Source organism: Coregonus lavaretus (assembly GCF_964263955.1).
Source record: "Coregonus lavaretus genome assembly, chromosome: 20".
Taxonomy (NCBI): Eukaryota; Metazoa; Chordata; class Actinopteri; order Salmoniformes; family Salmonidae; genus Coregonus; species Coregonus lavaretus.
In genome coordinates this window covers 16,943,641-16,958,968 of record NC_140007.1, presented here as the reverse complement: position 1 = coordinate 16,958,968, position 15,328 = coordinate 16,943,641, and the positions used below count along the sequence as shown (strand labels likewise).

The 15,328-nt window shown below is 42.1% G+C and overlaps 1 protein-coding gene across 1 annotated transcript in view; it reads left to right on the top strand.

Moving 5' to 3' along the window:
• The window catches only part of LOC311147925 (EF-hand domain-containing protein D2-like), a 32,623-nt gene extending 21,454 nt beyond the window's left edge, over positions 1-11,169 (top strand). The window contains exons 2-4 of the mRNA XM_084184770.1: positions 8,291-8,438; positions 8,747-8,881; positions 9,176-11,169. Coding sequence (XP_084040896.1) covers positions 8,291-8,438; positions 8,747-8,881; positions 9,176-9,307 — 415 coding nt within the window. The 3' untranslated portion in view covers positions 9,308-11,169. The remainder of the gene's footprint in view (positions 1-8,290; positions 8,439-8,746; positions 8,882-9,175) is intronic.
• Positions 11,170-15,328: the final 4,159 nt, after the last annotated feature.

The window sequence follows — 15,328 nt, the reverse complement described above, 5'->3', positions numbered from 1 at the left end:
CCAATTATTTAGGCTACCCTGCAGTTTGTGATCCAATTAGGTCCTAAAATGAGCAGTGAAATGTCTGTTCGCTCATAGCAGTATTATTTATAGGTGAGCTGCAGACATCTTTGTTTACATTCCTGACTACATGGCACAAACAAGGCTAGTCTCCGGTGAGCTGAAAATAATGCTTTCAAATCCCTACAATCAGGCCCAAAAACAGTACTAGCAACTCAAGTCCTTGCCGTTAGCTAAAACTTCCAAGTGATGAGCCATTTTGTCTGATCCAAATGGACCTTCCCTTATGTATAGAGGTCATTACATCATACTGTACGGACAGAGCAATGATGATGCCCTTGGTCTTCAAATCGGTACAAATGTAATTTGACAGACTATGCTTCCCAGGGCTCTAGAAGTCAGCCCGTAGCTCAGTCTGTGACTGTCTTCTCAATAAGGCACATAGCAATAAGGTAGTTATTACAGTCAGTTAATGAGAGTGGCCTTTGAACGAACCCCAATCCCCATAATAGGACATCTGTACAAGGGGAATCTACTGTATAGTGCTGTTCAAATACTCCCTTCATCCATTGCTATCCTCCTTGAAAGGTGCAAGGCCTATAGTAGAACTCCCACAACCCAGTCATTTTGAGATAATGATTAAACAGTGCCAATTACAGTACTGTGCAATGCTGCTACACCCATCCTGACCTAGTAATAGACAATTATCCATTTATAATACACCATCTCTCTCTCGTAGGCAGAATTGTAAGTGCTTTTCTCAGGAGGAAAGTCACAAACGTGAAAGCGTTTTGATATTTTTCTCTCTGAGAATAAGACCATAATTCAAGCTGTTAGGGGCGGGGTGTCACAGGAAATAAGAGGCTGATATCATCTATCTTTGTATCTATCTGTGTACTCCCCGACTTCTTTCACCTCTGCCTGCAGTCACGACAGACTAGTTCCTCTACGACAGAATTACACATTTCAGCTTCCTCATCAATGTAAACTATGACAGTAAACACCCCATTAACCAGCCTCACAGCTATTTAATGGAACTTGTCATGGTACACACCCTGTTAATGAGAATAGGAATGGAATCCAGGCCGGGTTAAGCGTTTGCATGCTGTGCACGTCCTGCCACTGACGTTGGTTTCTGAAATCACTGCCGTAGTGTTCAAGACATTTCCCACCAATGTTCAGAGCTGCAATGGAATGCGGGATTAAAACAGTGGTTAGACCTTAACTTCAGAGCCCATTCACAAAGCGTCTAAGAGTAGGAGTGCTGATCTAGGATCAGGCTCCGCCTACCTTATTATGAATTATAAGGCAAAATGTATCCTAGATCAGCACTCCACTCTGAGACACATTGTGAATACGGGCCCAGGACTTCAGTCCTGGCTGTGAACACTTGGAGAGATGGGGGGGTCTTTGCTGTAAAGCCACTCTTTCCTCCACTTCACCGGCTGTATGAGGCAGCCAGGTTATCTTCGACTCTGGAGGGACTCTATTGGCTAACTGTCATCAATATTTGCTGACACGACTCACATTGTAGTCTACACTACAGTCCAAGAATGATGGAAATGAAGGACTCCCAGTTAGCCAAAGACATGAATGCAGTTCTGTCAATGACTGTTCTCATGTGCAGTTAGCGGGTTGGTGCTAACGCTACAGAAGGAGCGCGGAAGAGGAGGAGGAAGGAGAAATAAAGCATGACTTGTTTGCAAGGGCCTCACCCCAGACCGCTGTGGTCTTCAATAAAAGGTGCCGTTGCCATGGTGACACCACTTCAGCATGAGAGAGTAGAGAAGGTGGTTTCAGACATAATGACCGAGGGGAAACGGGAAGCCAATCCTTTAGCCGAAGTGCTTCCTCCATCACTCTGCTCCCCAAAGCACACACACAATCACATACATATACACACACGTCCACACAGCATTGATTGCATTTATATAGCACCTTTCCACCTACAGTAGATGCTCAGAATGCTTTTACATATTTACAGAGTGATATACTAACTCACCTCTTCCACCACCAATGTGTAGCACCTACTTAGGTGATGCACGGCAACCATTTTGTGCCAGAATGCTCACCACACAAAAGCTTTCATGGTGGAGAGGTGAGGAGTGAGATATGTCAATTGGGAATCGGGTTGATTTAGGTGGCCATGATTTGAAAGGGGCCAGGTTAGGAATTTAGCCAGGACACTAGTGATGGGAAGTTTGGCTCTTTTTACTGACTCAGATCTTTGACTTGTTCAGTCAAAAGAACAAATCTTTCAACTCATTTCGTTAATTTGAGTCTGTAATGCCCAGAGCATGCAGAATCCCCTACCGGCAAAAGATTAACTGAAAACTTGAGTCATGATTTATAAAAGCCTCTCGTTCAGATGTTTTGAACCATAGGGGGCTTATTGGAGCTGCCATTTGTGACTGAGACTTGTAAATGTGTGCTTTAAAAATGTAAATTTGATTGCTAGGCCTACAAATAAATGTATTTCTTGACACATTTGAAATTAGGTCTAGTTGTAGCCGCAACCGGACTAGATTGTGAACATCTCTTGGCGGAATGCATTGCTTGACTGCTGTGAGGGTGATGAGCACAATGTCGTTCGAACTGCAGCCCCCCCCCCCCCCCCCAAACGATTCGTTCTCAAGTTTGAGTTTGTTGAGCAGAGGCTGTGTATGTTTTGATTCTACAAAGCTGTGTCCATCATAACATTCAATATTCAATGAATTGCATTAATTCTTGCACCATGCAATCAATGATCAGTTCTAAACATGTATTTGACGTCTCTATGCTCATGGTCTATTTTCTTGCGCGCATATGACAGACAGTTGGTGCTTGGTGGTCGGAGCACGTCTCTGGAGCCAGAGGAGCGTATATTATGGTGCTTTCAAGACAACTGGTTACTCTGAAAAAAATGAGATCAAATCATGACATCCCTTATCTTTAGGTCGGAAAGTCGGAGCTCTACAAAGAGGCCCGAGTTCCCAACTTGGAATTCCGAGTTGGATGACCGTTCATCGATTTTTGCCAGTCGGAGATCGTTTTCTCGAACGTACTTAAGTCGGAAGTCAGCGATTTCCCAGTTGTTTTGAACGCAGCATTAATCCTGCTGTAGGACTCATTGCGGCCAGCACTAGCAGGTCAAACGAACGAGTCACTCAAAAAAACGAATCATGACTCTCGAGTCAGTAAAAATAGTTGTTTTAAAAAGAACGAATCGTTCGTGAACTGCACATCACTACAGGACACTGAGGTTACCACCCCTAGTGCAATGGGATTTTTAATAAAAACAGATTCAGGACACCCGTTTTTAAAGTCTCATCCGAAAGACGGCATCCTACGCAGGGCAATATCCCCTTCACTGCCCTGGGGCATTGGGATCTCTGTAGACCAGAAGGAAGAGTGCCTCCTACTGGCCCTCCAACACCACTTCCAGCAGCAGTATCTGGTCTGACCAGGACCGACCCTGCTTAGCTTCAGAGGAAAGCCAGCAGTGGGATGCAGGGTGGTATGCTGCTGGCTTCACATACAAAAAAGCACAGATTCGCACACTGCACGCATACACACACTGTACTGCACGCATACCCCACACCCCTAGACACACACACACACACACACACACACACACACACAGCCAATCCCCACCCTGTCTTGGCTTGGACCCAGAGTTTCCCCAGCAGTGTACACTGGCCCCCCTCTCTCGGGCCGTTGGGTCAGAGGGGCTGCCAGTGCCAGGCTGTCTGTACTGATAAACACACAGCTAGCTCCTGTCCAACTCCCCTTTTTGTTTGGAGGCTGGTTTAGTCCGAGCTCTTTCTGTCTCTTTCTGTGTGTGTCATCTAACAGTTGAAATCTAGTTAGAATGCACTTTTAGTTGGCAGCATGTCTCAATTGTCAATTTCCTCATTGTGCAATTGCTCTTGTCTATAACAACTCACAGCAGAGGCCAGCAGGGTATGATAAGACAAGATTGCATAGCCTACATAGACAAGGTAAAAGGTCAGGTGGAGTGGTAAAATTTAGCAGGTGCTCTTTCTGTTGCACAGAGGTTGATATGCTGTATAGGCTGACCTATTTGTGGGGAAACTTTGGTATACTTTGTCTAGTCTTAAATGTGTATGAGTAAGATTACCAACCCCACCCCTCCTTAGTTGAACCGCTTCCTGTAAAAGTGTGACTCAACATGGTCTAAATCACCGGACAGCAGACTGAAAGTGTGTGCATGGTGACTGTAAAGCTTACCGTATGCTTCCCAGTCTAAAGAGTTCACGTACACTACCAGTCAAAAGTTTGGACACACCTACTCATTCAAGGGTTTTTCTTTATTTTTACTATTTTTTTACATTTGTAGAACAATAGTGAAGACATCAAAACTATGAAATAACACATGGAATCATGTAGTAACCAAAAAAGTGTTCAACAAATCAAAATATGTTGTATTTGAGATTCTTTAAATAGCCACCCTTTGCCTTGATGACAGCTTTGCACTCTCTTGGCATTCTCTCAACCAGCTTCATGAGGTAGTCACCTGGAATGCATTTCAATTAACCTTCTTAAAAGTTCATTTGTGGAATTTCTTTCCTTAATGCGTTTGAGCCAATCAGTTGTGTTGTGACAAGGTTGGGGTGTATACAGAAGATAGCCCTATTTGGTAAAAGACCAAGTCCATATTATGGCAAGAACCGCTCAAATAAGCAAAGAGAAATGACAGTCCATCATTACTTTAAGACATGAAGGTCAGTCAATACGGAACATTTCAAGAACTTTGAAAGTTTCTTCAAGTGCAGTTGCAAAAACCATCAAGCGCTATGATGAAACTGGCTCTCATGAGGACCGCCACAGGAATGGAAGACCCAGCGTTACCTCTGCTGCAGAGGATAAGTTCATTAGAGTTACCAACCTCAGAAATTGCAGCCCAAATAAATGCTTCATAGAGTTCAAGTAACAGACATCTTAACATCAACTGTTCAGAAGGGACTGTGTGAAGCAGGCCTTCATGGTCGAATTGCTGCAAAGAAACCACTACTAAAGGACACCAAGAAGAAGAAGAAGAAGAAGAAGAAGAAGAAGAAGAAGAAGAAGAAGAAGAAGAAGAAGAAGAAGAAGAAGAAGAAGAAGAAGAAGAAGAAGAAGAAGAAGAAGAAGAAGAAGAAGAAGAAGAAGAAGAAGAAGAAGAAGAAGAAGAAGAAGAAGAAGAAGAAGAAGAAGAAGAAGAAGAAGAAGAAGAAGAAGAAGAAGAAGAAGAAGAAGAAGAAGAAGAAGAAGAAGAAGAAGAAGAAGAAGAAGAAGAAGAAGAAGAAGAAGAAGAAGAAGAATAAGAAGAAGAAAGAGAAGAAGAAGAAGAAGAAGAAAGAAGAAGAAGAAGAAGAAAGAAGAAAGAAGAAGAAGAAGAAGAAGAAGAAGAAGAAGAAGAAGAAGAAGAAGAAGAAGAAGAAGAAGAAGAAGAAGAAGAAGAAGAAGAAGAAGAAGAAGAAGAGAGAAGAAGAAGAAGAAGAAGAAGAAGAAGAAGAAGAAGAAGAAGAAGAAGAAGAAGAAGAAGAAGAAGAAGAAGAAGAAGAAGAAGAAGAAGAAGAAGAAGAAGAAGAAGAAGAAGAAGAAGAAGAAGAAGAAGAAGAAGAAGAAGAAGAAGAAGAAGAAGAAGAAGAAGAAGCATTAGCATTAGCATTCTTGGGCCAAGAAACACGCGCAATGGACGTTAGACCGGTGGAAATTTGTCCTTTGGTCTGGAGTCCAAATTTGAGATTTTTGGTTCAAACCGCCGTGTCTTTGTGAAACTGCATGTGTAGTTCCCACCGTAAAGCATGTAGGAGGAGGTGTTATGATGTGGTGGTGCTTTGCTGGTGACACTGTCTGTGATTTTTATTTAGAATTCAAGGCACACTTAACCAGCATGGCTACCACAGCATTCTGCAGCGATACGCCATCCCATCTGGTTTGGGCTTAGTGGGACTATCATTTGTTTTTCAACAGGACAATGACCCAACACACCTCCAGGCTGTGTAAGGGCTATTTTATGAAGGAGGGTGATTGAGTGCTGCATCAGATGACCTGGCCTCCACAATCCCCCGACCTCAACCCAATTGAGATGGTTTGGGATGTCGGACCGCAGAGTGAAGGAAAAACAGCCAACAAGTGCTCAGCATATGTGGGAACTCCTTCAAGACTGTTGGAAAAGCATTCCAGGTGTAGCTGGTTGAGAGAATGCCATGTGTGCAAAGCTGTCATCAAGGCAAAGGATGGCTATTTGAAGAATCTCAAGTAATAAAATATATTTGTTTAACACTTTTTTGGTTACTACATGATTCCATATGTGTTATTTCATAGTTTTGATGTCTTCACTATTATTCGACAATGTAGAAAATAGTAAAAATAAAGAAAATCCCTTGAATGAGTAGGTGTCCAAACCTTTGACTGGTACTGTATATTTTATGATGAAATTGTAACGTTTTTGGGGTTCGGTCGTTTTCTGGGGGGCTGTTCGAGCACACTATTTTTTTACTTAAGTCCAAAGTCCAGTAGCCGACGTATACGCTCCTTCGTCGGTGATTGGTCAACTAGAGATTCTTCAATGGTGTTTGTTGTCATTCAACGACAGAACTAAGTTTCAGGCACATTTTTACACTTGAGAAATACTGCAACCATTAAAATTGTGCGACTAAGACCTCTGCAACACCGTCAATTTATTACAGATTTCTTGAGTTATCTTAGATTAATTCTGACAATTTTGAGAAGGTGTACTTATTACTACAGCGTCTCGAGGGACAAACGGTAATATTTCTCGTTTTTCAAGCGAAGGTATTTTAAGGGAGTATGTGAGCACATACGTTCACTTCGCCTAGCCGAATTCTGCTATCAGCAAACCAAACCTATGTATGTGGCTTTGGTTTTTCTTTTTCGATTTCAAGGTTAGATTTTGTATTATGTTGACAAGAACAATGGAAATATGTGTCCTCAAAGATGGAAGGAGGTGGCGAGATCAGTTGGGACCATTCTAGCCAATGAGAGGGCAGATACGTGTGTGAATAACTAGCAGTCATTCGATCTTCTCAGTGTAGCAGTTGGGATAACGGGACAATTCGGAGTACAACTCATTTCTCATCCCTGGATTGAGGTATGTTTTCCGAGCCATATCTTGCCCCGGCTCCGCGGTGTCTTAACATACACAGGAATGCTGTCCGACCCTAGTGCAGCTGTAAGCAAGCAGGTCTGATCTGCTGGCTACTCCAATGACACAGCTGACCACTGGCCACTAACACACAGTTGAAATATGATTTTAACAATGTAGCCAAGATCTGCATATATATGCCATTAGCCAGTAGATAATCCTTTTTTTTGTTATTGATTTTAAGGATATTCAGTTAGGGCTTTACCCAAAAAACGATTTCCAAGTCAAATGCATTCTTTTAAAGGAGCAATCTGAAGTTGCTACATCAATTTTTGGATTTCAAAATTAATTCATGAAGAATTTAATTTATAAATGCCTCCATGAGTTTATTTCAACTCTCTAACTCTAGTGTTTGTAAACACACTGCATAGCTTCAAATCATAGTTTTAACTATCATGGACGGTCAGTCCTTGCATCCATAGCCCTGTCTATGAATTCGAAACTGGTTACATTTCTCCAGGCCCATCCCTAAGCTGTTTACCCAAAAAGATGGCGGGCCTGACTGCTTCTTTGTTGTTTGAGCTGCAGATGCCCCTTTTTAAGACGGTCTGCTTCCCAACATATGCAACTCACCCAAGGATGATTCTGTTATCATGTAGCTTGGCTAACACTATTTGACAAATGGGGAAACTTCAGAGGAACAGTGACGAGGCAAGCACTGCTCAGGAGAAGGAAGCGGTCAGATTGAGATGAAAGGCTCTGTTTTATTATGCTCTATCCCCCTCGAGTGGTCATCAATAGCATGACGCTCAACCATGAATACCTATTTGAGTCCATTGACAGCCATTTGGAATCGACCACTCCAATTCCAGTGCATAATACTTAACATGTTAACGTGCTTCAATTAAGTGAAGTCAATTAACGTGAAGTCAATTAAAGAGATTGAACAGGATCTTAAGTACTTAGAAATTCGTAACATATCATACGAATTGCAAAAAAATAAAACATAAGATGTAACACATGAAATTGATGACGTTGTACACAATTGTGCACAATTTTGGGGGACCCGTTTTGGCTCGTGAGCGCTACTTTCAAAACTACTAGCTGAAATCATACAAAACCTTTAACACATATTTAACCTACGCCGGGCTAACTGCTTTAAGGCTAACCCGTCTTTCTCTCTGTGCATGTGTTCAGATATGACGCGGGGAAGGACGGCTTCATAGACCTGATGGAGCTGAAGCTAATGATGGAGAAGCTGGAGGCACCACAGACCCACCTGGGCCTGAAGAACATGATCAAGGAGGTGGACGAGGACCTGGACAACAAGCTGAGCTTCAGAGAGGTGAGACAAAACAGAGACGAGAATGAAACGACATGGCACCAAGCACTCGCCCTTCCTATTGTATCTTATAACTTGTAACACCTGTATTTGTGTGGAAGATGAGTGAGTGGTGCAAGCTCTGTCAAGTTTTATGAAGTTTAGTGATGTTGCTTTTGTTCTATGGGTTTTTTATGCAATCCATTTTGCTGCTTGTATATGTATATAAAAAATAATATTGATCAGTGATCACAAAAAGAGAACCTGTATGGATTCTTGTCTGACTCCACTGACAGTCCTCTCTCGCTCTCCCTCTCCCTCTCTCTCTCCAGTTCCTCCTGATCTTCAGGAAGTCGGCAGCAGGGGAGCTAGCAGAGGACAGCGGTCTCAGTGTTCTGGCTCGGCTATCAGAGATTGATGTGTCCACTGAGGGAGTAAAGGGAGCCAAGACCTTCTTTGAAGCCAAAGTGAGTTCAAGTTCTGTTCCTCCATGTCCGAGTTTGGTTGTGCGCTGCCCTCAGCACAAGCATGAGATAGAATCCCATTCTCATGGCTCTTCTACACTGTTTCCCTTCTATCTGCCCTTTCATTCATGTTGATCCTTTTCAATAAATAAACAAGAAGAAATACAACCACTTTATTGAATTGACTTGATACGTTGGTTGATTAGTGATGTTTGTAGGCCTATAAGATTAAATGAAGGGTAGGCAAAACCAAAAATGATAACAATGAAGCAGTAGTAATAAATCTCCCTTCCACAGGTGGCGGCCGTCAATGCAGGCAGCCAATTCGAGGCGGAGATCCGGCAGGAGCAGGAGGAGAAGAAGAAGCAGGCAGAGGAGAAGAAGCAGCGGCAAGCCGCCTTCAAGAACCTCCAGTCGGCCTTCAAATAACCACCTCTTCCTCAGCTCTCCTACAGCCCCAACTGTCCCACCTCCACTGTCCGTCTGTCTGTTTGTCCGTCTGTCCCTTTGTCAGTGTCCCAGTGATCTTTCTGCCTCCATTTTGAAATCTGGTCATAATATGCAAGTTGCTGGTAGTCTGTCTAGGGTTAGTCCCTGTCCCTGAGAGAGGAGCAGTTCTATTCTGCTGATTTCCCCATTGATTTGACCTGACAAGTAACAAAGAACTACACATTCAGGGTTGTGCAGAGACCGTTTTACTGTTCTTGTCATGTTGAGTAGACTAATATTCCATTGTTCCTTTCTCAGTCCGGCACTGATTTTAGGCCATAGCCATGCCAGAAACTGTGATACAATGGATTGGATACATGCTGGAGACACATGATGAGAATAGATCTGTGATGCAATGTCTCTCCTGTAGATTATACGGTTATGTGCCACTCTAGCGTCAGTCTTGATTTTAGCTCTGTGTTTTCTGTTGTGACTGGGGGAATGTGAATGAAACTAGGAATGCATTTTTAGTAATGTGATGTTGTGAACAATTAGGATTGCATTTTAACAGAACGTTATTTACTTATTGTTGATTCCAGTGAATCTGAATTGTGAACGTGTGTTCTGAAGTGGTCTTATCCAATCCATTGTGTTACTTGGTACCAGTGACAATTTTGCGCTATACATGTAATTTCCTGTAGGAAGCGCTTTCTCAAAGACACAAAAGTTGTACCTATGGTGTAAGAGAAAATCCATCTGTGCACACTTCTTTCCAGACACTCGATCCCATTCTAGAAGAGTAGATCGGGGGGCGGGGGGAGGCAAATGGTGGTGGAGAACCTTTTTATTTACCTGGTCCTGGGGTACCCCTGTGTATGTTTGTTCATTCTGCTGTTTAGTCTGGTTTTTTAGGACAATTGATGGTCGAGTTCGTTTTCTTGCAAAACCAACACATACAGGGGGATACTAGAGGACAGGGTTTCTGAAACAATGGTCGACCACTCACCCCTGCTCACACCCAGCTCCTGCTGTAAAACCGAATGTGTGACCAGTCGGTATCCAGCAATCCCATATTGTCAAAGCTTTGCATATGGAACTAAGTAAATTCATGCACTTGACATCAAATAAACGTTTGCTCAAAGCAACAAGCTGTCAACTAGACCCCAACCCTTTGAGCACATGGCAAAACTCTGAGGTGAAAATATGCTTTCTGTAGTGATGCATAACTTCACCTTTGAACTATAGACTGAGGTTGCAATATGAAGTGTGTGGCACTCTAATGCTCTGTAGTATAGTAAATGGCTATCTATTATCGTTTTGGAATATAGTTTGAGATATGCAATCAATTTGGCCTTTTCAAAGGGTTGACTTAAAACAGAGCTTTGATATGCTTCAATTAAACCTTGTTTAATGCAAATGCAGCTGTAGACTAAATTCAAATGTATTAATCGATTTATTGGACAGTGGTAGAAAGTAGTCTATTTGGTCATATCATTCATGTTAGCCCCCGTCCAGGAAATGTAATGCATTTTAACTCAACCTAGCTACTTTAAAAAGGAGCAGAATGAGAGTTTAACATAAAATGAGGGAAATGGTTGTACGTTTTCAGCATACGTTTGCGAGCTTCCAATGTAGTGTTAATAAAGGGGTATTAACGGGTGATATCTGGCAGCACATCACAGTACAACTGAGAGGTTGTACATAAAGAATACAATATTTTTTCATGACAATATACATTTACAAAAATGCTTTTAGTTTTGTATGGTGAGGGGTTCTGTGACATGTTCTGCATTATGGGTGTTGTCCACAAGCGGGTCTCCTGGTAAAAATAAATAAAAATGGTGTATCCACTGGTTACTCCACTTCCTGGTGATGGGCGTTTTGGCCAGTTGTAATTCTGTGAGTGATTTAAGAAAAAAGTGTTTATTTTCCGATGTGGAGACTAGTTTGTGAACAGTGATTCTGTGTCAAATGTCTTTAGATGTTGTCAATAGTGAAAACCTGTAGGTTTCTTCCACAGTTCATTGGACATGCAGTTTTGTCCATGCTCTGTGTCCTATTCTGTCCTGTGAACTAGACTAGAGATGTGATTCCATGATGCATTCTCGCGCTACGTCACTCCTCCTCTTCGGATGTACCTTCACCCTGTTCTGACGGAGTGAAAAAGTGGGGTGGAACAAGCCTGGTCCCAGATAAGCATGAGCTGGATAACCTTCACAATAGGAGTTGCCTAATACACTTTTAAACAGTTCTGGGACCAAGCCAGGGTGCAGTGGAAACACGGTGGAGACCACACTTGTTTCTGTCATTCTCTCTATTGTCATTCCTCTTCTTTTTTCTTTTTCTCCCACGTCTTGATTTCTTCTGTCTTCTTCATCATTACCAGGGGAAATTGTGCCAAATGTTTATGTTGTCTACCTACCATTCCACTGTCAAGTCAGGGATTTAAATGTTGTCTTTATTACATTCGAGGAAATCAGTCTATTGACCATGTAATAGGAGATTTAGATTTAGCATGATGAACTGGTGATGCTCAGGGTACAATATAGTAAAGTAATGCTACATTGTACCATACGTTAGCTCCTCTCTGTCGGGCTGTAATGATAATACAGCAGCTGTGAGGTAACAGTAGGGCAGGGAAACATCCACATGCTTCTGTGTCTCTGACTTTAAATGGCAGTCTTCAAAGGCTTCATGTTAAGACCCAGACTCGGTTTGAAAAGTTGGAGGAGTTTGGATATTTGAATATTTTTCACCAGGTTTTTGTCTGTCGCTTAGATCTGTCCTACTTTTTTCAAGGTTCCATTTTTCCAGATCCTTTGTTTGTGATTTTACTTGCAGGCATCATCAAAATTAATCTGTTTTACATTGTGATGAAAGTTATTACATTGTCTTGTAGGCTGATGATGATAAAATATGTGGCTATTCTATAATACACCTTTTTATTTTAGATTTTCTTACTAAAATGTATGATTATTCTTGTGGCAATAAAAAAAACACATTTGAAACGTGGTTACTTGTGTGTTATTTTCACTTTGTGGTTAGTGTAGGACTTGCTATTCTCTAATCCAGTGAGATTGAAATAACCTTTTTGAATTTGACATTTTATTCAACACCATATGATCTGCAATCTATTCTCTCTGTTACAGTGGATTTTAGAGTGGACCAACTTTGCATTTCCACAGTAAAAATGCTTCATACTTGTATACTTAAACACCTGTCATGTCACAGCCTTTATCCTTCCAAATTAATTGTCTGTCATTGTTTAATTACACCGTTCTAACCAAAGCTTGAGTGAAACAGTGCCCTCGTGTGTCGACAATGAGGATGTGCAGTTTGAGGGCAGTTTGGTAAATGAGAGTAGCATGTTCACTGCTCTCGGGTGACTGCACACTCGATAGTATCGTTGTCAATCAGGTAGAGGTGATGGTTACTGTTTTCAGACGAGAGGTTCTTCATGAAGCAGTGGCACAGTTCAGGTAGGTGGGAATTAACTATTCAGCCTCTTTCTAGAGTAGTTAGTTCTAGGAACTTGTGCACAAGTTCTGGTCTGTTTTTGTTTTTGTTGGTTGTTAAATCATTGGTGTGTAATCAAGGTTGTTGTAAATTCAAGCAAATGCTAAAAATGGCCAAGGATGCAACAAATTGTTAGAACTAGCAAGTGTTGAAAAAGCAGTCCTGCAATGGGTTGAAAGTCACGTTTGTGAATAGTATTTTGTCATAACCCATTACTTTACCTTTGTATACAAAATAAATAATTTACTTACTGAGTGATTACTCTGTTGCTATGTTCGGAATGTTTACCAAAATATCTACAATTGTTAGATCTATACAACAAAAATTCATGCAGGTTTGACAAATGTATACGTTTGTGTATGCATTGCACAATGCATTGTACTATAGACAACTGTCCTTGTGTTTGAATTGAGATGTTGTTGATGTTGGCAGCCAGTTGTGATCAGGCTTAGAATATTATTTAAAAAAAATGTATTTTTACAATTGATTTAAAATAGTTGTGTAAATATATCTAAATCCTCACTCACTGACTCAATAGATTTGATTTATCCCACTGGGCACAGATCACATTTCAACATCTAGTTTAGATTCACTAAAGTGAAAACAGAAAATGCATATCCGCTGGAAGTAAGGGTGCTGAGGGTGCTGCAGCACCCCTGGAAAAATCAGAAGGAAAAAAAGAACACAAGTTGTGCACTGGGCCTTTACTAGTATTAGCGGCCGATATAGCATCTGCTTTGGCAAAAAAAGGTAGTTGTATAATTAAGAACAGTATCTTGCAGGATTCAATAGTTGGAATTGTAAGAGACATCAAGTGGTTTGTGATGATCTGATGTGATGATGTGCCTCAGTTGATAGAGCGTGGCGCTTGCAATGCTAGGGTTGTGGGTTTGATTCCCATGGGGGACCAGTACGAAAAAGTATGAATATGTATGCACTCACTACCATAAGGTGCTCTGGATAAGAGCATCTACTAAAATGGAAAAGGAATAAGTATTTCAAGAAACTGGAAAACATATCAAGCAAGTATTTTTATATTCCACAGGTATTATCAGATGAACTGTTTTGTACAGATAATTATCAGACTCAAGACCCAATATAAATGTCTTCAGCGAATCCAATCAGTTTTCCACATTGATTCAACGCATCACATAGATTTATTTTTATTTTTATTATGACGTGGAAACAACATTGATTCAACAAGTTTTTGCCCAGTGGGCTACCTCAGATTTTATCCTCTCCCTTTCATGCTCTTCTCCTTTTATAATCAGTTGATGCCAATATTGTCATCATATCTCATTCATCAGAGTCATCTCAGTGCCACTGTTTTCCTTCTTTCCTAACCATCCATTTGAATGGGTAATGCATTTGCCCCCTGGATTGAATGAATTATTGATTTACGCTTTAGGGATACCCTATCTCCTCTCCCCCGCTATCATTTCAATCTGTCTCTCCTCTCTGTATCCACCTATCATCACCCCTCCCCCAAACGGACCTCCCGCAGGGTACCAGAATGCAGCAGGAGCTGTGGCTGCGAGCAAAATCTCAGGTGCTGTCCTCCCTCAAGCCTGTGCGCGCCCTGAGAGCCGTGTCCACAGACACGCCCCACCCTGTGAGCTCCGACCCCCATTGCCCCGCCAGAGCCGCTGACCTGCACCAAAGCCCTCCGGCCAAGATGTCCAACGGCGCCCCGTCTCACCGCAATAGCCACAACGTGCCCCCCCACCCCCCGGCCCTTCCGAGAACGCCCAACCTTGGCCTCAGGACCAGAACGCTGAACCACAACGCCCATTCACACACCCACTACCACAACAACAGAGGTCAGTTTTTCCCTATACTATTTCTACATCTTTTGTTTGGATTCTACAAACTCAAAGCTGTATCGGGTATACTCAGGTTGTACATCACACATCAGTGAAATGTTTCTGCTTCACACAATCTTGCTACTGTACATGTGTATACAAACAGCACATGTGCATGTATTTCTATTGAACATTTACATTTCAACAGGTATACTATAACAGGGCACCATTGGAGGCTGGTGGGAGGAGCTATAGTAAGACTAGCTCATTGTAATTGCTGGAATGGAATCAATGGAACGGTATCAAACACATCAAACAAATGGAAACCACGTTTGATTCCATTCCATTAATTCCATTTCCCCTGCCTCTTCAGCAGAGCACATGATATGGTCATAGTTTAGTCAGAAATGAATGGATGTTGACATTGTCTGTACTGTATTTTCCAGATAATGGCGTCAAAGCAGAGTTCAACCGCAGCAGCTCTGCCGAGGGCCCCTCGGGGCCACAGGCCAACCCTATCAAAGCCTCCAGGACCCATCATGAGCTGCATAAGGAACTGCTGCTAGCCCACAAAAAGTAGGGACCACCATAGATATGAGGGGAGTTCATAAGCCCCTTCCTTATACTCGGGCTCCCGAGTGGCGCAGCGGTCGAAGGCACTGCATCTCAGTGCTTGAGGTGTCACTATAGACCCCCTGGTTTG